Below are 22,889 nucleotides of genomic sequence, written 5' to 3' on the forward strand. Positions count from 1 at the left end.
AGTTGTGACGGACGAGTCCCTCCAGGGCTGGGGCGGCCACATGGGAGAGGCGGAGATCAGAGGCCTCTGGTCTCCGGCGGAGGCTCGACTCCACATCAACCTGTTGGAGCTTCGGGCGATTCGTCTAGCACTGAAGGCATTCCTCCCCTCTGTCCGGGGGAGTGTAGTCCAGGTGTTCACGGACAACCCCACCGCCATGTGGTACTACAACAAACAGGGCGGGGTGGGGTCGTGGACCCTTTGCCAGGAGGCTCTGCGCCTTTGGCAATGGCTGGAACATCAGGGCGTGACCCTGGTGGTTCAACACCTGGCAGGTTCTCTGAACGCCAGGGCGGACGAACTCAGCCGTCGGTGCATGATGGATCACGAATGGCGTCTGAACTCGGACGTGGCGCAAGGCCTCTTTCAGCAATGGGGAGAGCCTTGGTTAGATCTATTCGCCACCGAAGAGAACGTGCAATGTCATCAGTTCTGCGCATTGGAATTTCCAAGGCGACACTCGCTCGGCGACACTTTTCGTCGCGAGTGGAGTTGCGGTCTGTTGTACGCCTTTCCGCCTATACCACTTCTGGCCAGAGTGCTGAAGAAGATCAGGCGCGACCGGGCCCAAGTCATCCTTGTGGCTCCGGACTGGGCGAGAAGGTACTGGTATCCAGAGCTACTCAGTATGTCAGTCGATCCCCCGGTTCGTCTGCCTCTTCAGGAGGACCTTCTGTCGCAGCAGCAGGGGACGGTCCTTCACCCGAACCTGTCCAGTCTCCATCTCCATGCGTGGAGATTGAGCGGCGACAGTTGAGGCCATTAGACTTGCCTCCTGAAGTCTGTAACGTCATTCTGGCAGCCAGGTGTCCCTCCACAAAGTTGGTATACGCCTGCAGGTGGAACAGATTTGTGGCATGGTGCACAGCAAAGGCTGTGGATCCTCTTGCTGCCCCTCTTTCTGAGGTTCTTCTCTTCCTTCTTTTTCTTGCCCAGCAGGGCTCTGCTCTGGGCACTATCAAGGGCTACCTTTCTGCCCTTTCAGCCTTTCTCAGGCTACCTGATCAGCCTTCTTTGTTCAAGTGCCCTATTGTAAACAGATTTCTTAAGGGCATAACTCACACGTTTCCTCCTGTTCCGTTTGTGATGCCTCAGTGGGACTTGAACCTGGTTCTAACATTTCTGATGTGCGCTCCCTTTGAGCCACTTCACAACTGTCCTCTTCGCCTTCTAACTTTGAAGACTGCTTTCCTGGTTGCCATCACCTCTGCCAGGAGAGTGAGTGAGCTCCAGGCTCTTTCTTGTACTCCACCTTTCCTTTCTGTCCATCCGGACAAAGTGGTGCTACGTACCAAACCATCTTTCCTGCCCAAGGTTGTCACGGCCTTCCACATCGGGCAGCCTATCACCTTGCCTACCTTCTTTCCGCCACCGCATCCCTCTAAAGAGGAAGAGCGGCTCCATCGTCTGGACCCAAAACGTGCGCTCCTATTTTATCTGGATCGCACACGTCAGTTCCGGGTGGATGACCAACTCTTTGTTGGTTACGTGGGCGCTAAGAAGGGGAAAGCGGTGCACAAGAGGAGCATCTCCCGGTGGATCATCTTGTGTATCCAGGCATGCTACTCCTTGGCTAGGAAGAAGCCCCCTGCTGGATTGCGGGCTCATTCTACCCGAGCCACGGCGACTACCACTGCCCTGGGCAGGGGTGTGCCCTTACAAGACATCTGTCAGGCAGCTACGTGGGCATCGCTGCACATGTTTGCAAGACACTACTGCCTGGACAGCCAAGTCCGGAGGGATGGCTTCTTTGGCCGTTCCGTCCTCCAGGACTTTCTGGTGTGCTTATTGGTTCGCAGACCCACCTCCGGGGTTGGTATTGCTGGGGTATCTATTCTAAGGTAAGGAATCTAATACTAACGTGTCTCTTTCAGATGCACAAGTTACTACTTTTGTAACAATATATCTGTAAGAGACATTAGTTAGTATTAGATTCCTTACCGACCCACCCATCCTCCCCGTTCTGCGAACCAATATCTAGGGTTAGGGTTGTCCCCTTCAGGGCCCTAGTTTCAATGGCACCAGTGTTGGTTTTTAACATGGCTCTGCGTTTCTGGCGCGAAAAAGCTGCGTCTAAGAACTGACGTCAGCACGCGGAGGCGGCGTCTAAGTACTCCGACGACGTCATCACGGCGCCCACGACGCCGACGACGGACGCGGAGCCGCAGACGACGCCTACCGACGCGCAAGGGTACTGCTACGCAAAAATTTCCGGATCCAGTCTGACGCCTGGGGATATTCTAAGGTAAGGAATCTAATACTAACTAATGTCTCTTACAGATATATCGTTACACAAGTAGTAACTTGTGCAACTGGCTGCACGACAGCTGGGGCAAGGTGGTGTAATCACCCTTTGCTGTAGATATAGTATACCTATATCTAAACCTAAAATGGGCACACATATTCCTATCAGTCACTCCTATGGCAGGCTTTATTAATCCTGAAGGCAGAGTGCTTGGAATTATGTGAGATGGTGCTCTGGCATGAGCTGAGCCCGTCTGCAGCTTGCGGAACCAAGTCCTAATAGCTGTTCCATGATAACGCTATACCATATACTCTTAAGTGCATTATAATCCTCGCGGTTAAATGCTAACTTTGGTATAACATTATCAAAACATGTCGAGTAAGGTGTCATACGAATTGGAATACTACCCCCTCGCCAATTCTGGCGACGGGGGTAGCATTCCACCCTTCTAGAGGGACACGACATGTATGTAACTGAGAACCCCGGTTAAAGTTAACTCGAGCCTTGGCATCAGAAAATGGATGCTGCCACCACAGACACAAGTCTGACCTCCTGCTGCTGGCAGTCCTTCCAGCGAGGGAGGCTTGGACAAAGGGTTTCCTGCCTTGGGAGGTGCTAGCACCACCCCAGACAGGATTTTGTGTATTGGGTAGGATAGGCCTGAAAGGAATGAGACATGCCCGGGGCACACAAGGTGTCCTGTGCATACACCGGTTCAAACCAGTTGCTGAGGCATCCCTGCCCCAGCTCTGGCACGAAACCGGACAAAGGATAGGGGGTGTAACCACCCCCCTTCCTGGTCCCACCCAGGGGAGTGACCGAGTCAGTAGTGCAGCTCCCTTTAGCAGGATAAAGGTAGGAGCTGGACCCATTCCAAATCAGATTATCCTGAACTATTCTACAAGAAGAAACTCTGGCCCTTTGACGTTCTGCTCCACAGAAGACTGAAGAATCTCCCTTGTCGGCAAGGAGTGTCCACCCTGCACAAGCAGGCACCATCAAGCGTCCAGCGGCTTCACTTTGTCGTCTTCCCTCGAGGATCCAGACTTCAGAGCCCGACTAGACCCGGATTCCCAGACCTCTCCGACCTCAACTCACATCTGCAGCAAAGCTGAGACCCGTGGGTGCGACGAGACACGTGGGACCGGCCATCTTGGAAGAAACTGCACTTCGCTTCCAGCACGACTCCCGAGGTAAACTCGACCAAGTGCTTTGGGGACTGAGAAGCCCCATCCCCGAGCAGCTCCTGCACCGAAGATCAGCCCTCCAGCATCCACGAGATCTGTGTGGGGCCCTTCTGCTTTGTTGCTGCTCGACGCGTTGTCTGGTCACTTGCCGGCTGGCTAGTGGCCTCCTAGACGACGAACCTTTGAAACTTTGCTGCTGGTCTGGTTGCTCCAGACTGGCCCTTGCTCCCTTCCAAAAGAGGGGCACCCCGGACTCTCCTAGTCCGCACCAGACGCTTGTGGGTTGCCTTTGCCAAGGCCTGTTGACGCCGATCCCGGATCCAACACCGCCGACAGCGAGAGCCTGCGTGGGACAGCTCGTGCCTCCATCCTGGTCATCAAAGACACCTCCTGGTCCACGTGGCTGCAGAGTCAAGCGTCCACTCTTCACCTGAACACGACGACGACATCTGGTTCCTTCCTGGTTCCACTCCAGTCACTGGCTAGTGACTGTGAACATTGTCCCCTCTGCTTTCAGGTCTCCTTCTTCACCAATCCACTCTTGGATTGCACCGGACATCTTCCTCCTGGTCGCCTGCAGCATCTTTTCTTTCAGGCTCCATTGACTTCAACGCGAGAACCCGACGCACTTTGAACCCTATGCACCCGTGGGTGAGGTAACAAGAGCATTTCGATGCTCAAGGGTAGTTTAACTGTCCTAGTGTCCAGTTCCACAGTCGTTTTAGTCCTACCTAGTCAGGATTGTCCGTACTCACCTTTAACTTGAACTGTACTGTCCATAGACGTTGTTACGCATCTTGCGTGTGTGTTCACACTCAGCACACGCGTTCCGTGGGCCTCCTATTACTTACCTAGTGTTAGGGTAGCGTGGTCCCAACGATCCTACAGCCTCTGGACAGCTCCATTCCTTCTATTGACTTTCACATTCCACTTACTTAGTATATGGTTTGTCGCGCCCCTAGGGCACCATTGTGATTTCGTGCAACTTAACGTATTTTTCAGAAGAGATTGTCATGTGCTTAGCCCTCTGACCTCATAAAGAGTTCAGAGGTGTTGTTATTAATAAATATACTGTTTATTTTCATAACAACCTGTGTGGTGTCCTTTCACTTGGTATTCAAGGGGTTATATTGTGGTAAAACAGCTGGCTTCACATGCCAAAAGAGTTTAGCCTAAGACTGCTTTGTCCATGCTACCATTAGGATAGCTGGTCTATAAGGTTGACTTACAACCAATCACCATAAGGGTTGTTTGGACTGATACAAGGTGATCACTAGAACTAGTGAGCATCATATATCAGGCCAACTTCTCACACCGACTGCCAGGCCCTGACTTCGAAGGCTAGGCGGGAGAGGTCCCGCAAGCGGCTCGAACTCTGGCAGTCGGCCCCGCGCCGAGAACGGTCCCGGTCCGGACGGAGGTCGAGGGACCGGTCGCGGGAGAGGAGCCATCGGAGCTCCGGGAGTCGACATCACTCCTCAGGTTCGAAGTCGTCAGGTAAGCACAAGAAGTCGAAGAGACGTCATCGCTCTTCCGACTCCCCCCGACGCTCGCGCGACGCGGCCGGGGGTTCAGGTGGCACCGCCCACGCGGCTCCGTCGGAATCGCAGGTGTCGCGTCCGGCCCCATACCCTCCGGTCCCTGGGCCGCGCGCGGCGCCGGAGGAGATCGAGCGGTTCCTCATGGCCATGAGGTCCCTCACTCCTCCGACGGGCTCCGCGGTGCCTTCGGACCCAGCGGACCAGTCTGGGGGTCCTAGCGAGTTGGGGGATTCGGCCCGACGCCGTCGGATGCTCCAGCGCCGCCGGCGCCTTCGGGCCCGGCGCCACAGGCCCCCACTGGATCCGGTTCCGGATCCGGGTCGTCACCGGTGGACTTAACGACCTCCATGGCTCCGGTCCCTCAGGTGTCACCCCCGGCGCCGTCTTCGGGCGGCGCCGTCCCCGATGCCTCCCTTGACCCGGTTCCAACGTCGGAACGGCACCGCTGGGCGCCGCTTTCGACACCGTTCGGAGAGTTCACTTTCTATGAACCGGCCCCATCCATTGCTAACCCTGAGTACCAGGAGATGGGTGATGAGGAGTATGGGGAGGGGTCTGAGGACCCTCTGACACGTTAATGTCAGTCCCAGGAGGACTGGACAGGTGGACTTGGGGATGCCAGTGGTCTGGACACTTCGCCGGACACTGGCTTTGTCTCACCTCCTACCGTGGCTACGGAGGAGGGGGCAACCTACAGTGTGGTGTTGACGAGGACGGCCAAGGCCTTGGGCCTGGAGCTCCCCGTCGCGGCCATGAGGACGAACCTCCTCACTGAGGTCCTTAAGCCGCAGTCATGCTCGGCCGAGCCTCTCCTGCCGTGTAATGAGGCCTTAACCGACGTTCTTTTGGGCACCGCTACAGGTTCGCCTGTAGATAGGAACGTGGCCAGACGCCACCGCCCGGCCCCGGGCGACCCTTGTTTCCTGTCCACCCACCCCACCCCTGAGAGCCTGGTGATCCAGGCCTCCAATTCCCAGACAGCATTCCCGTCGGCTCCGCCTGACAGGGAATCCAGGGAATCCAAGAGGTATGAGCAATACGGCAAAAAGGTATTCTCCTCCCTGAGTCTGGGACTGCGGTCTTCCAACACCGCATGCCTCTTGGGCCGCTACACCCACTCTCTGTGGGATACGGTCGCGGACGTGCTGCCAGAATGACCGTTGGAGGTACGGGCTAAACTCGGCCAAGCCCTGGTGGAAGGCTGGGATGCGGCACGTTATTCTATCCGGTGTGGACTGGATACCACCGACTCTCTGGGCAGAGCGATGGCAACGACGGTGGCGATTTGTCGCCACGCCTGGTTGAGATCCGCCAACTTCTCAGCAGATGTCCAGAACACACTCATGGACATGCCGTTTGATGGCCGTCGCCTTTTTGGCGTCAAGGCAGACCATGCGCTTGAGCGCTTTAAGGACTCCAGAGCTACGGCCAAGTCCTTGGGCTTCTCGGCCCGCGCCAGCAATCGGCTGCCTTTCACTCCTTTCGTGGCCACGGAAGGGGTGTACCCACACGTGCTTCCAGCCACGCTCCGCAAGGTAATACCCAACGCGGTGGCGGCCGTGGGAACCGCCGTGCGGCAAATCGTCCGAAGGGGCTACTCCCTCCCCTTCGAGGCGACTCCTCCAGCCATGCCACCGCAGAACCACCGCGTATCGGGGGATCATTTGCGGCTTCTGCAGGAGGAAGTTACGGCCCTCTTGGCCAAGGGGGCCATCGAGCGCGTTCCTGGGCCAGAAGTAGTGTGTGGTTGCTACTCCCACTACTTTCTGGTACCCAAGAAGGGCAAAGGAGGCCTGCGCCCTATCTTGGACCTAAGGAACGTCAACGGCTTCCTCCGGTAGGAGAAGTTCAAAATGCTGACACTGGCTCAGGTCTTAGCTGCCCTGGACCCAGGAGACTGGATGGTATCATTGGACTTGCAGGACACTTATTTCCACATCCCACAACCTGCTGGGGTTCTCCATCAATGTGCCGAAGTCACACCTTTTTCCCTCTCAGAAGCTCCTCTTCATCTGAGCTGTTCTAGACTCGGCGCAGTTTCGGGTTTATCCTCCCGAACAGCGGGTTCGGGATATTCAGGCTCTGATTCCGATCTTTCAGCCTTTATCCCGAGTCTTGGTCAGGTTGACGCTGTGGCTTCTGGGGCTGATAACCTCCTGCATCCTTCTTGTGCATCACGCCAGGTGGCGGATGCGGGCTCTGCAGTGGCACCTGAAGTTTCAGTGGGCCCAGCATCAGGGCAACTTGTCCGACCATGTCTTGATCTCGGAGGGCACTGGGAGACAGTTGCAGTGGTGGCTCATGGACCGCGATTGGGTCAGCGGCAGATCCCTCTCCCTACCCTAACCGGAGCACGTAGTTGTGAAGGACGCGTCCCTCCAGGGCTGGGGGGGCCACATGGGAGAGGCGGAGATCAGAGGCCTCTGGTCTCCGGCGGAGTCCCAGCTCCACATCAACCTTCTGGAGCTGCGGGCGACCCGACTTGCACTGAAGGCATTCCTCCCCTCTGTCCGGGGGAGTGTAGTGCAGGTGTTCACGGACAACACCACCGCCATGTGGTACTGCAACAAACAGGGCGGGGTGGGGTCATGGACCCTCTGCCAGGGGGCTCGGCGCCTCTGGCAGTGGCTGGAACATCAGGGAATGACCCTGGTGGTTCAACACCTGGCAGGGTCTCTGAACGCCAGGGCGGACGAACTCAGCCGTCGGCGCATGATGGATCACGAATGGCGTCTGAACTCGGACGTGGCGCAAGGTCTCTTTCAGCAGTGGGGAGAGCCTTGGTTAGATCTATTCGCCACAGAAGAGAACGCGCAATGTCATCAGTTCTGCGCGTTGGAATTTCCAAGGCGGCACTCGCTCGGAGACGCTTTTCGTCGCGAGTGGAGTTGCGGTCGATTGTACGCCTTTCCGCCTATAAAACTTCTGCCCAGAGTGCTGAAGAAGATCAGGCGCGACCGAGCCCAGGTTATCTTTGTGGCTCCGGACTGGGCACGAAGATATTGGTATCCAGAGCTACTCAGCATTTCTGTCGATCCCCCGATTCGTCTTCCTCTTCAGTAGGACCTTCTGTCGCAGCAGCAGGGGACGGTCCTCCACCCGAACCTGTCCAGTCTCCACCTACAAGCTTGGAGATTGAGCGGCGACAGTTGAGGCCATTTGACTTGCCTCCTGAAGTCTGTAATGCCATTCTGGCAGCCAGGCGTCCCTCCACAAAGTCGGTATATGCCTGCAGGTGGAACAGATTTGTGGAATGGTGCACAGCAAAGGCTGGGATCCTCTCTCTGCACCCCTTTCTGAGGTTCTCCTCTACCTTCTTTCCTTTGCCCAGCAGGGCTCTGCTCTGGGCACTATCAAGGGCTACCTTTCTGCCCTTTCTGCCTTCTTAAGGCTTCCTGATCAGCCATCTTTGTTCAAGTCACCAATTGTAAATAGGTTTTTGAAGGGCATCACACACATGTTTCCTCCTGTACCTTTCGTGATGCCCCAGTGGACCTTGAACCTTGTACTTACTTATCTAATGTTTGCTCCCTTTGAGCCACTCCATAACTGTCCTCTCCATCTTCTTACTTTAAAGACTGCTTTCCTGGTTGCCATCACCTCTGCCAGGAGAGTGAGTGAGCTCCAGGCTCTTTCTTCCACACCTCCTTTCATCTCTGTCCATCCGGACAAGGTTGTGTTGCGGACAAGACCCTCTTTCCTGCCCAAGGTTGTCACGGCCTTCCACATCGGGCAGTCCATCACCTTGCCCACCTTCTTTCCGCCTCCGCATCCCTCGAAAGAGGAAGAGCGGCTCCACCGTCTGGACCCAAAACATGCGCTATCTTACTATCTGGATCACACAGGCCAGTTCCGGGTGGATGACCAACTCTTTGTTGGTTACGCGGGCGCTAAGAAGGGACGGGCGGTGCACAAGCGGACCATCTCTCGGTGGATCATCTTGTGCATCCAGGCGTGTTACTCCTTGGCCAAGAAGGAACCTCCTGTTGGGCTGAGGGCTCATTCCACTCGGGTCACGGCGACTACGACTGCCCTGGGCCGGGGAGTGCCCTTGCAGGACATTTTTCAGGCATTACAATGGGGGTGGGGTCGCACACTACTCCCACACCAGCGGGATCGCCCCTAAGGACTGTGGTAAGTGTAGTTCGTGTTCCGCAATGCATCTTCTTTCGATTCTCTGCTATCTTCGCTATCTTCGCCATCCCTGGACACGTGTTTCGGGGTATTTATCCCTCATCAGCAGGGATTAGGCCGTGTTCTGGGGTTGCCGGTGGCTGCCAAATATTGCCAGGTTTAGTACCGCGCAGGTGCGTGGTCCCAGGCTCGTCAGCCAACTGCTTGAGGGAGCTTTAACATTGCAATGAGGGTGGGTTTAGTACCACTCAGGCGCGCAGGTGCGGGGTCCCAGGCTCGTCAGCCAACTGCTCGAGGGAGCTTTAACATTACAATGGGGGTGGGGTCGCACACTACTCACACACCAGCGGGATCGCCCCTAAGGACTGTGGTAAGTGTAGTTTGTGTTCCGCCATGCATCTTCTTTCGATTCTCTGCTATCTTCGCCATCCCTGGACACGTGTTTCGGGGTATTTACCCCTCATCAGCAGGGATTAGGCCGTGTTCTGGGGTTGCCGGTGGCTGCCAAATATTGCCAGGTTTAGTACCACTCAGGCGCGCAGGTGCGGGGTCCCAGGCTCGTCAGCCAACTGCTCGAGGGAGCTTTAACATTACAATGGGGGTGGGGTCGCACACTACTAACACACCAGCGGGATCGCCCCTAAGGACTGTGGTAAGTGTAGTTCGTGTTCCGCGATGCATCTTCTTTCGATTCTCTGCTATCTTGGCTATCTTTGCCATCCCTTCAGACAGCTACGTGGGCCTCGCTTCACACGTTTGCGGGACACTACTGCCTGAACAGCCAAGTCCGGAGGGATGGCTTCTTTGGTCGTTCCGTCCTCCAGGACTTTCTGGTGTGATTATTGGTTCGCAGACCCACCACCGGGGTTGGTATTGTCGGGTATCTATTCTAAGGAAGGAATCTATCACTAACGTGTCTCTTTCAGATGCACAAGTTACTACTTGTGTAACAATATATCTGTAAGAGACATTAGTTAGTGATAGATTCCTTACCGACCCACCCATCCTCCCACGTTCTGCGAACCTACATCTAGGGTTAAGGTCATCCCCTTTCAGGGCCCTAGTTTCATGGCACCAGTGTTGGTTTTTATCATGGCTCTGTGTATCTGAAAGAAACAGGTTAGTATTAGATACCTTACCTTAGAATATCCCCAGGCGTCAGACTGGATCCGTAAATTTTTGCGTAGCAGTACCCTTGCGCGTCGGTAGGCGTCGTCTGCGGCTCCGCGTCCGTTATCGGCGTTGTGGGCGCCGTGATGATGTCGTCGGAGTACTTAGACGCCGCCTCCGCGTGCTGACGTCAGTTCTTCTTTTTTCTGCGCCAGCATCGCAGATCCGGAAAAAGTGGTACCTTAGTCATTTTTTGACTAAACTTTTTACGATCCCTTTTGATCATTTTTCGAGTCTTTGACTCCGAACGGTGCCGGTAGGGATGCCAGGTTTTAAGCCTTGTGAGGACTGCGACCGACTGATGTCGGTCACCGACCCTCACTGGCGGTGCCTCCACTGTCTTGGCATTGACCATGACGACAAGACCGCTCCGACTGCCGGGCCCTGACTTCGAAAGCTAGGAGGGAGCGGTCCCGCAAGCGACTCGAGCTCCAGCAGTCGGCCCCGCGCCGCAAAAGGTCCCGGTCCGGACGGAGGTCGAGGGACTGGTCGCGGGATCAGAGCCATCATAGCTCCGGGAGTCGACATCACTCCTCAGGTTCGAAGTCGTCAGGTAAGCACAAGAAGTCGAAGAGACGTCATCGCTCTTCCGACTCCCCCCGACGCTCGCTCGACGCGGCCGGGGGTTCGTGTGACACCGCCCACGCGGCTCCGTCGGAGTCGCGGGCGTCGCGTTCGGCCCCACACCCTCCGGTCCCTGGGCCGCACACGACGTCGGAGGAGATTGAGCGTTTCCTCATGGCCATGAGGTCTCTCACTCCTCCGGCGGGCAGGTGCTTCGGCGCCGTAGAGCCCCGCTGGATCCGCTTCTGGATCCGGGTCGTCGCCGGTTGACCTGACGACCTCACCGGCGCTGGTCCCTCAAGTGTCACCTGCGGCGCCGTCTTCAGGCGGCGCCGTCCCCGATGCCTCCCTCGATCCGTTTCCGGCGCCGGAGCGGCACGCCGTTTGGAGAATTTTACTTCAATGAACCGGCCCCATCAATTGACAACCCTGAGTATCAGGAGATGGGTGATGAGGAGAATTGGGAGGGGTCTGAGGACCCTCTGACACGAGAGTGTCAGTCTCAGGAGGACTGGACCGGTGGACTTGGGGATGCCAGTCGTCTGGACACTTCGCCAGACACTGGTTTTGTCTCACCTCCTACCGTGGCTACGGAGGAGGGGGCTACCTACAGTGTGGTGTTGACGCGGGCGGCCAAGGCCTTGGGCCTTGAGCTCCCCGTCGCGGCCGTTAGGACTAACCTCCTCAGTGAGGTCCTTTAAACCGCAGTCAAGCTCGGCTGAGCCTCTGCTGCCGTTTACTGAGGCCTTGACCGACGTTCTTTTGGGCACTTGTTCCAGGCCCGCTACAGGTTCGCCTGTAGATAGGAACGTGGCCAGACGCCACCGCCCGGCCCCGGGCGACCCTTGTTTCCTGTCCACCCACCCCACCCCTGAGAGCCTGGTTATCCAGGCTTCGAATTCCCAGACCGCATTGCCGTTGGCTCCGCCTGACAGGGAATCCAAGAGGTATGAGCAGTACAGCAAAAAGGTGTTCTCCTCCCTGAGTCTGGGACTGCGGTCTTCCAACACCGCATGCCTCTTGGGCCGCTACACCCACTCTCTGTGGGATACGGTCGCGGACATGCTGCCAGAATGCCCGTTGGAGGTACCGGCTAAACTCGGCCAGGCCCTAGTGGAAGGCCGGGATGCAGCACGGTATTCTATCCGGTGTGGGCTGGATACCACCGACTCACTGGGCAGAGCGATGGCAACGACGGTGGCGATTCGTCGCCACGCCTGGTTGAGATCCGCCAACTTCTCGGCCGATGTCCAGAATACACTTATGGACATGCCGTTTGATGGCGGTCGCCTTTTTGGCGACAAGGCAGACCATGCGCTTGAGCACTTTAAGGACTCCAGGGCTACGGCCAGGTCCTTGGGCCTCTTGGCCCCGCGCCAGCTCTCTTCTTTAATTAAAGCGTAAATTCTTGTTGCCTCATCATTTCCATAAGCAAAGGTTTCTACCCTGGTTTCAGTAAGATTAAAGATTTGTTCATACTCCATTGTTTATTCGGTGTGCTGCCACAATGTTTCGGAAAGATAGAAGCGATTCTATAGGTAGGTTGTTGGCGCACTACTGTTTCGATTGAGGTTGTTTGGACGTTGTGCCGTGCTCCGGGGTATCACTCTCCGATGTGAGTGTAATGATATGAATCAAAATGGAAGCATCCCCAAAACCATTGGGGAATGTCCCCTGGGCACTGGATCTGAAGTCCTTATGAAAAGGTTTCTATTTTCAAGCACGATGTTATTGAAGAAATATATAGAGTCTATTTGTTAATCTCCATTTTCACTTTTATTTGTAGAATCAAACAAGTTATCTTTTACTCGGTTTTCTGAATTTTTAACTTCATTACATTCATAATAATCCTTATGAATTAAACGATATTTTAGAAATCCCAGTGCATTTCGGCTGGGTAGCCTTCATCTGGGGACATTCTGTGAACAAAAATACGGTGTAAGCTCAGAGGTCACATGATATTACTGACAAAAACTAACAGCAATTAAAAGGTAAATGTAAATCAAAGATAAACATGATAATATCCCATTAGTGGAACATACTGCGATGTCTACAACAATTGAATGCGTCCATGTGATGAAATAAGAACCCTGGGTCTCACGGTTCATGGTGTAAAACATTTGCCAATATGCGATGACGATAACGTAACGTTTAACTAGCTGAGAAATGGTAGAGCGTTATCAAATAATGTTAACAAGTGCTTCCTACGCGCTTACCTAAACGTGGTTGTATCATGTGGAATTGTGTTCGTAAACGGCTTTCAGTTCGGTGGACGCGCTGTAACAGGAAACGTATAAAGGGTGTGCAATGTTATCGCGCGAGCGTTAGTTGCCGAATGGCGTGTGCGCTGATTGGTTGGATAACGCTAAGCATGTTGGTACTTGTGAATTATGAATGTCATGAAGTTAAAAATTCAGAAAACCGAGTAAAAGATAACTCGTTTGATTCTACAAATAAAAGTGAAAATGGAGATTAACAAATAGACTCTATATATTTCTTCAATAACATCGTGCTTGAAAATAGAAACCTTTTCATAAGGACTTCAGATCCATTGCCCAGGGGACATTCCCCAATGGTTTTGGGATGCTTCCATTTTGAGCAATCCTATCATTCCCACCGGCCTGACGTATTTCTACCCAAGACCCTTAGTGGTTTCTACAATGTATCCTGGGGCTCTAGCCTGCCACCAATTCAATCGGCCTATACCTCCTAAAAAACGTTATATGCCCCATGTATCCTACTCCATGGCCCCTGATAGAGTACTTGGGTGGGATACTGTTCCACCTAGGCAACATAGAACTGGGTGGACAGACCCATCGGGTCTGCTCACGCCATTGGAGGTGACGAACAGATTCAACGCCCTTTTAGGCATTGATGACTGTGATTGACAGATTGGGTGCTCCGGTAGTCCTTCGCCTACTGCTGAAGAAACTGAGGCATTTTCAAATCATAGTACCATAGTCAAATCCCTGGTATTGGAACAGGCATCTCACCCTCCATCCACTATTCCCCCCTCCGACCGATTTACATTAAGCGGTGAGATAGAGGAATTGGTGGATGTGAATACTAATGCAATCAGTGAACCCTTGGGTCCCTGGGATAGTGTTTCGATTAAGCAAGGTCCAGCCGACCCACAAATTAAAATTCTTTCCTGGAATGTGGCGGGACTGAAGAGTAAACTGCCCATTCCAACTTGGGGTTCCTTCATGTCCTTACATGATATCTGCATGTTACAGGAAACCTGGGCGTTAAAAGAAAGTATAGTCCCTGTATTTGCAACTTTTAATGTCTTAGCAACTATGGGTGGTCGTGGAAGGCCATCGGGTGGGTTGTCCATCTGGGTTGGCACCCATTTGGGGGTTCAAGCTACGCATATTAATACTAATTCTCTAGATGTTCAGTGCGTACCTTTAACCCCGCTAAATAGTCACAAGATAGCTTTGATTAACGTATACTCAAGGCCAGTTAGGCGGGGATTGGAGTCCGAGGCTATAGAAACTTTATCAAATTTTATTCAGACGATTGATTCTTCCACTGTGATAATTTTGTGTGGAGATTTCAATTGTCATTTTAAGCCTCTTGTGGACCCGAGTCTGGGTGACCCATATGAAGTCGATTTGCTGTGGTCTATCCCGGATCCGTTGATTCCCCAGGTTAAGGTTTGGACCCCACTTGTTCTACAATTGCAGTCACTGGCGCTAGTCACTTCATTACGAGCATGCAATGGGAGGGTGGAGCCTGATAGGCCTGGGAGAACTACCTTCAATCGACTAAACCAGACTTCTGTGATTGACTACATATTCATGGAGGCCAGGTACTGGGATAGGTTGCTTGAGTTTAGGGTTGTTTACAGGTATGATAGCGACCATAATGCTTTAGTTCTCTCTCTCAAACCGGGGAGTTTTGGGTTAAATAATCCACTTCCTCCCCAAAAAAGTGCCCCACAATCATTAATAATCACCAACTGTAGGCGAAGGGTTAAATGGCCACACTTCCAGGATTCCCAGAGCAAACTTGCTGACTTGTATGAGACCGCAATTCCATTTATTGCTGAAATGGGGGATCCTGATTGTATGGGAAGGGCCACTGACATACATAATCAATTGGTGGCCACTTTAAAGGATGTCCTTTGCCCTTTGGTAAAGACTAGTCAGCCCCGCGCCAACAAGCACTTGTGGTTTAATGCCTCATGCCGTAAGTCCAAAAAAGCCTTGTTATCTGCATTAAAAACCAACGACGCTGGAGCCATTAAGACTCAACGTAATCTGTAAAAGAAGGCAATTTGTGACGCCAAGAGGGAACGGGAGGTTCTCCTGTGGGAGGAGTTGGGAGCTGCTCTTACTTCTAGGGATTACAAATTATTCTGGTCTATTGTTGCAACCGGCTTTCACGGCCTCAACCCTGTCCCTGGCCCTAATATTGGTCCGAAAATTTGGGAAAGGCACTTTGGTGGCCTATATGGAATCTCTGAGACTGACACCTTAACTTGTGATACTTTTGAATCCCAACAAATTTTAAATGTTCCTAGCCCTGAAGAGTGTGGAAGGATGACTATAGTCCCCAGTCTCCACCCCCAGGTTGAACTTTTTACATTGAGAGAGGTTGAGGCAGCAATAGGTAGGTAAACTGCTTCCCAACAAGGCCCCAGGGCTAGACAAATTGCCTGGGGATCTGTTTCGAACACAGCCCAAAATGTGGGCACCTTGTAGGAGAGTGGGGTCTGCAATCCCATGGCCACCCCAGATTTTTGCTTTTTGCTTCACTGATTTACGACTTTCCCTGGCTGTGGGCCTGCTAATCAGACCCACAGCCTAGCTGTTCTCTCTCTAAATTGACAACCATGTACCTTAGGTGCATTTACCAATTGGTACTGGGCCACCTTATCAGTCCCCGTTCAGAATACCTTAGGTATCCAGGGCATAGGTGTACCCAGGGCCTACCAGGGGCTGAAGCATGTATTATGCCACCCCTGGCTGGCCAGCTAAACAGACACAACTGGCTGCACGACAGCTGGGGCAAGGTGGTGTAATCACCCTTTGCTTTAGATATAGTTCCCTATATCTAAACCTAAAATGGACACATATGTTCCTATCAGTCACTCCTATGGAAGGCCTTATCAATCCTGAAGGCAGAGTGCTTGGAATTATGTGAGATGGTACTCTGGCATGAGCTGAGCCCGTTTGCAGCTTGCGGAACCAAGTCCTAATAGCTGTTCCATGATAACGCTATACCATATACTCTTAAGTGCATTATAATCCTCGCGGTTAAATGCTAACTTTGGCATAGCATTATCAAAACATGTCGAGTAAGGTGTCATACGAATTGGAATACTAACCCCTCGCCAATTCTGGCGACGGGGTTAGCATTCCACCCTTCTAGAGGGACACGACATGTATGTAACTGTGAACCCCGGTTAAAGTCAGACACAGCCTCAGCTCCACAAAATGGATGCTGCCACCGAGACACAAGTCTGCCCTCCTGCTGCTGGGAGTCCTTCCAGCAACGGAGGCCTGGACAAAGGGTTTCCTGTCAGGGGCGGTGCTAGCACCATCCCAGACAGGATTTTGTGTAGCCCAGGTAGGCAGGGCTGAAAGGAAGGGGACTGCAAGTGGCACCCCGGTGCTCACTGTGCATATGCTGGCTCAAACCAGTTCCAGTGGCACACCAGCCCCTGAGCTGGGGAGAGACCGGACAAAGGAGAGGGGTGTAACCACCCCCCTCCTGGTCCCACCCATGGGCAGGACCTAGTCGCGTGCCAGCCCCTTTTCTTAGAATAAAGGTAGGAGCGGGCACCCTTCCCAAATTAGATCATCTTGAAACTTGAACTACTTTCCACGAAAGGAACTCTTGTCACTCTCTGAAGACTCTCCCTTGTGGCTAAGGAGTAGCCACCCTGCACCAGCAGGCACCATCTAAGCGCTTGCGGTTTGCTGCACGTCCATCCTCCGGATCAAGACTGCCCAGCTCGACGAGACCCGGATTCCCTGCCATCTCTGACCTCTACCTGCATCATCAGCCCAGCTGAGATTCGTGGGTGTGACGAGACCCGTGGGACCGGCTATCTTCAAGACCTGCACGACGCTTAACCAGCAGGACCTCCGAGGGACCCTCGAGTGAGTGCACTGGGGTTTGAGAAGCCCCCAACCTAAGCAGCTCCAGCCCCGAAGTCCAGCCCTCCAGCATCCACGAGATCTGCGTGGGGCCCTTCTGCTTCTTTGCTGCTTGCCACGTTGTCCGGTCACTTGCCCGTTGGCTAGTGACCCTCCTGACGACGTACCACGACGTTTTCACCGCTGGTCTAGGTCCCCTAGACTGGCCCTTGCTCCTTGTCCAACAAGAAGTATCCTGGACCCTCCTGGTCCACTCCAGACGCCATTTTGACTCCACCGCGTGGGCTTGTCTTTGCCAAGGGTTGTTGCTCCAATCTTGGATCCAGCATCGCCGAGAGCAGACACCATCGTGGGACAGCTCGCACCTCCAGCCTGGACGCCGACAACGCCTCCTGGCCCGTGTGACTGCAGAGTCCAGCGTTGCCCACTCACCTGATCGCGGTGACTTCACCCGGTGCCATCCTGGTGCCCACATAATCACTGGCTAGTGATTAAGAACTGAGTCCCCTCTGCTTTCAGGTCGTCTCCTTCACTGATCCAGCCTTGGATCACACCGAACATCTTCACTGGTCGCCTGCCAGCAACATCTTCTTTCAGGCTCCATAGACTACAACGAGGATTCCCGACGTCTTTTGAACCCTATGCAGCCGCAGCCCCTGGGCTAGGTAACACGAGCATTTCGGTGCTCCAGCACAGGTTCACTATCCTATTGTCCAGATCCTTTTTCGTTTTTAGTCTACCTAGTCGGATTCGTCCGGAAACAGTAACTTTAAGAACTGCTAGCATCCATAGACTTTGTCCCGCATCCCGCGTAAGAGTTCCCACTCTGCACCCGGGTTCCCTAGGCCTCCTGCTCCTAACCTGAGGGTTCAGTAAGGTAGTCCTAGCGGTCCTGAAGCCTTTGGATCGTGTTACTTACCTGCTAGTATTTCGCATTCCACTTTTAGAGTATATGGTTTTTCGTGCCCCTCGGGCATTTGTGTAAATTGTGTAAGTTACAGGATTTTCGTAAGAGTTTTGTATTGTGCTTAGCTCCCTGACTCATAAAGAGTTCAGGGTAGACTTGTTATTAATAAATATCCTTTATTTTTTATAACAACTTGTGTGGTGTCCTTTCACTGGGTGTTCAAGGGGTATATGTGATGGTAAAACAGCTGGCTTAACACGCCCTCTAGAGTTTAGCCTAAAGACTGCTTTTGTCCACGCTACTAGGATTGCTGGTCTATCAGGTTGACTTACAACCAATCATCAATAAGGGTTGTTTGGAATGATACAGAGCGATCACTAGAATAGTGAGCACTATATATCAGGCCAACTTCTCACACACCTTACCTGGTCGTTTTATATAACGGGGTTCTTCAGGGTGCTGATTCGCCCCTTACCCGGCTGGGGGCTGAGATTGTGCCAGTCCTTAAAAAGGGTTGTCCGCTTACCCCTTCGAACTATAGACCAATTAGCTTAATTGATAATTCACAAAAGCTAATGGGGAGGATTATCCTTGACAGGATTCTTGGGTGGATCGACGAGAACGAGATCCTAACTACATTTCAGGCAGGCTTTAGGTCCGGCACCTCCACTTTAGATCAGATATTTCGCTTGCAGGCCCTGTACTGGAAGGTAGCATAGGTGGAGGGTGGCAGCCTCTACCTTGTGTTCGTGGACCTGCGGGCAGCTTTTGATTTAGTTCCCCGAGTGAAATTGTGGAAGGTACTGGCAGATCTAGGACTTCCGTCTTATCTGCTGTCTATTCTGTCTAGGCGCCATACAAATAACTATGCCCAGGTTAGGTGTGGTAGGCATGGCGATCTCACGGACCAATTTCCTGTCCAAAAAGGGGTTCGCCAAGGGTGCGTATTAGCTCCCACGCTATTCAGCCTTTACATTAATGGACTTGTGGACCATCTGAACGGTGGGGTAGACAATGATGCCCCCAAACTGGCCACGGGGAAGGTGTCTGCTCTGATGTTTGCAGACGACACTCAGTTGTTGTCTAAAACATCGTCTGGCATCCAAAAAACACTTGATGGCTTTGTAGAGTTGTGCGCGCTCCGGGGATTGGAAATCAACATGGAAAAAACAAAGTTTATGATATTCAATCCCCCGAAGCGGACACACCCAAATCCGGTCCTACATGATATTCCTCTTGAGAGGGTTGAGACATTTGTTTATTTGGGTGTTACCATTATGGAGAAATTTGAGTGGAACACACAGATTGCCAAGTCGTTATTAAAACTATCACAGCTAGTTTGGGGTATCAGTAAAGTATCTAAGGGGTCAACATTTAAGCCGGTGTCCCCGGCCTTAGAAATATACTGTCGCCTGGCAAGAACTGCAGTAATCTATGGGGCGGAACTTTGGGGGCACAAATATACATCGACCCCCTCAAGGGTGGAACAAACCTTTATGAGGAATTTAGTTAGATTACCGGCTAGTACACCCTTGACCCCCCTCAGAATGGACCTTGGGATGGAGTCAATAGAGGAAATTGTGAGCGAAAGACCAATTATGTACTGGAAGAGGTTGTGGTCAGTCCCAGAATTGGCCGCCTACAGAGCAGAACTATCCGAGATCTGGATTTCTCTTAAATGCAAAAAGCATATTAGGGCAGGCAGCATCCGGCTGGGTCTCCCGGACCTGTGGGAAAAACCAGAGACATTTTGCCCTGGGATACCAAAACGAGAACTCCATGCTCTGATACGTATGCAGAATTGCCAAACATTTCTGAGTTCTGCAACTATGGGAAGGCTCACGTCTGAGTTCCTCTTAGTTAAATCGGAATCCAAAATCGAGGAATTCTTGGATGTAATTGAACCCCCTCTTGCTAGAAAGCTGTATCTTCAGTTAAGGCATGGCACTTTACCCATTAGGTCATTTACAAACAAATGGTCCAAAACTAATATTGAAGGTTGCCCTGCCTGTGACTACAAAATTGAAAATGTACCACATGTCTTGTTCTTTTGTCCTGCTTATTCTGCAATCAGAAATTGTTGGTTGACTCCAATCTGTAAGAACCTTAAATTTCTGCACTTTGTCCAGGCATGTAGAATATTGACTTATGACACCCATCCCCCTATTGTGTTTGCTGTATCTCGATACCTATTTAGTATGTGGCGTAGGAGACAAACATTTTTAACTTAAATGTTAGCAATTATGAAATGTTATCGTTTTCTTCATTGATAACTCACAGTTTAATTCTCTTTTTAAATGTACAATGATTATTTATTATTTTAACACATTTGAGCTGGTTTGTATTTTATGTGCACTTTTATGGTCATTGACCGAAATAAAGTTATCAATTGAGTTGTAATTACTCGTAATGTTTTTATTATGGTTTTTCTTATGAAATTGTCTTTGTATGTTATATTTGGGTGCTTTTATGATTGCTTTTTAACAATTGAATAAAGCCTTTCTTGAACATGAACAGTCCATTTACAAATGATTAATACTTTGTCTTCCTTCTCTGTGTTTTTTTCAGTGATGAACTACGGCTGGGACATGAGAAGATGCCTGCCTACAAGGATTACATATCTGTTGCTCGTGGGGACAAAGAGCATAATATTCGGGCCAAGGAACCCGACGCTGGATTGTCCGAAGAGGCCCAGGTGCGGTGCCTCATAGACCAAGCCACAGATCCAAACATCCTGGGCAGAGTGTGGGAAGGATGGGAGCCCTGGATGTAAACCAGCTGCGCAATGCACTGCAGACCACAAACCCACACACAGTATGATCGGATTTGTCAGTATAAGTCGTTGCCTCTACATTCTGCCTGCTAACTGACACATTGGAAAGCCGCAGGCAATAGACAGATTCAAATAGAAGAGAATTCCCGCCCAAAATTACACACAGAGAAAAAGCCAAAGGTACAGCATTTCATAATGAGAAAAGAAAAACACCCCTTCGTACTTCCTAGAAAAGCCTGAACGTGCACGTTCTGCAGATGCGTAGGGGACCCCGAAAAATACCTCGTATCTGTAAAGATGTTCATTGTTGTGAGGGACTCCTACTTTGTGTAATTATGATTTTAGTTTGGATTTGACTTGTTTGCCCAGAATTTCTCTATTGAAAGCCGCACGGTAAAGTGCGTTTTTCTTGCTTTGTTTTCGTTCCTCCTGAGTACAGTCAGTGCCTTGCGCCTTTATGTGGTTATGTAGGCTCCGCACACACTTTATCTACCCTTTGTAAGTGTCTGCTTTGTTCTGTGATCCGAATGAATTTCAGAAGGCCTCTGCAGCAATAAAATGAAGGATTTAGTGTGGCCTGCCCGATCTTTGATGCTGAGGTTGTGATGCCGCCTTTTCTTTAGGAGTATTTGAAAGTCTGCGTTCTTATTGCTGCAACCTTAGTGTTCAGTTAATTGACAACGTACCTGGATAGAGCTGTAAAAATGTTTATATCTTTGCACGGATGTGTACCTGCAAGTACACCTATGGGAGGAAGACCTTAATTGAAAGAATATATGTTGTAGCATTGAAAAGTCGTTAAATTTGCACTTGCATGTCGAACAATAGATCCGTTTGTGTCTCCTTGTTCAATCTCGTCCACAGAAGTGCTGCTAGAGGTAGAAGCGACACACCTCTTGTTTATGAAACTCTGAAAAAGAAGTCTCTCTTGTAATGCCGTCAATGCTGTCTATGGGTAGGCCTGCGAATGTTGCATACTTAGGAAGAAAGGGCTGGTGCCGCTCAGATAAAAAAAAAAAAAACACAGCACAATGGACTTGTCATTTTTAGAAAATTCAATTTGTCTTGTAATCATAACTTGTTTTGTAATAAAGTTTGATCCTTATTACCATTTTTTGTATGAATAAAATTCTAATATGAACTACATTTCATTGTAGATATTTTTAATTCCTCCTACTTTATTGTAGATTACTGTAGAAATATTTATCTGAAAGAGACTATCAGTGATTGATTCCTTACCTTAGAATTACCCTAAAGCGTCAGACTGGATCCAGAGAATCGTGTGCCTCTGGTGCATGGAGCGCGACCACGACCCTAAGTCATGCTTCGATTGTTGGACCATGAGCCCAAAGTCTTTGCGGAGCGGTCCCGAAAGCTTTTGGAGTCCCGAGTCTTTGCTAGAGCTGTCCTAAAAGCTTTTCGAGACCTGGCAGTCGGCTCTGCGTCACTCCTGGAGCGTCGTCACTCAAAGCCTCTGTCTCTGGTGTCTGACTCAGGGTGGACTCCGCACCTCCCCCTGTTTCCGGGAGCCGGAGCGTCCCCTGCCCAGCTTCGTACGTTCTATGAGGCCCTTCACTGTGTGTTTGGGCAGCCCAACTCCGCTGGTGCGCTTTTGGGTCAAGCGGAGCCGGTTGGGGGCCCTGGGCCCTCAATGCCGGCAGCTCTGGCTCCGGCTCTGAAGGGTCTCCATGTTTCAGGCCTGGATCCGGATGGACACCGGTCGACCTTCCCCTGCGACGATCCTGGCGACAAGGCCCCCGATGCCAGCCGTGCCCCCAGCCAACGCCGTCCCCATCCTCATCCCCAAGATGGACCCGGACCGACGTTGCCTGACGTCAAATCTGATCCGGAGTGTACTTTTGGTCCTTTATTCATCCCAGGTGTTCACTATCGCCCTGAAGGTGGTTATGAGGACTGAGAAGAGTCGCAGGACCCTTTAGCAGACCAGCTGGAAGAACCAGACTCGAGATAGGACTTGGATGACGCCAGTGGTCTGGATTTCCCCCCAGACCTTGGCGTGCTTTCTCCCTCTACCGTGGCTACGGAGGAGGGAGCGTCCTATGCAGTGGTGATGCGTAGGGCAGCTGAGGCTTTGGGCCTGGAACTCCCTACAGTGGCAGTCAGGACTAACATCATGACAGAGGTGCTTCAGCTGGCGGCAACCTCCTATGAGCCCCTTTTGCCCTTAAATGAAGCCCTCACGGACGTCCTTTTGGGCA

The 22,889-nt window shown here is 51.9% G+C and overlaps 1 protein-coding gene across 1 annotated transcript in view; it reads left to right on the plus strand.

Annotated features, from left to right (window-relative positions):
* PRKDC (protein kinase, DNA-activated, catalytic subunit) overlaps positions 1–21,816 on the plus strand; it is a 3,158,350-nt gene extending 3,136,534 nt beyond the window's left edge. The window contains exon 86 of the mRNA XM_078687323.1: positions 20,466–21,816. Within this exon, the coding sequence (XP_078543449.1) occupies positions 20,466–20,670 (205 nt within the window). The 3' untranslated portion in view covers positions 20,671–21,816. The remainder of the gene's footprint in view (positions 1–20,465) is intronic.
* Positions 21,817–22,889: the final 1,073 nt, after the last annotated feature.

This window comes from Lissotriton helveticus, chromosome 4_1, assembly GCF_964261635.1.
Source record: "Lissotriton helveticus chromosome 4_1, aLisHel1.1, whole genome shotgun sequence".
NCBI lineage: Eukaryota > Metazoa > Chordata > Amphibia > Caudata > Salamandridae > Lissotriton > Lissotriton helveticus.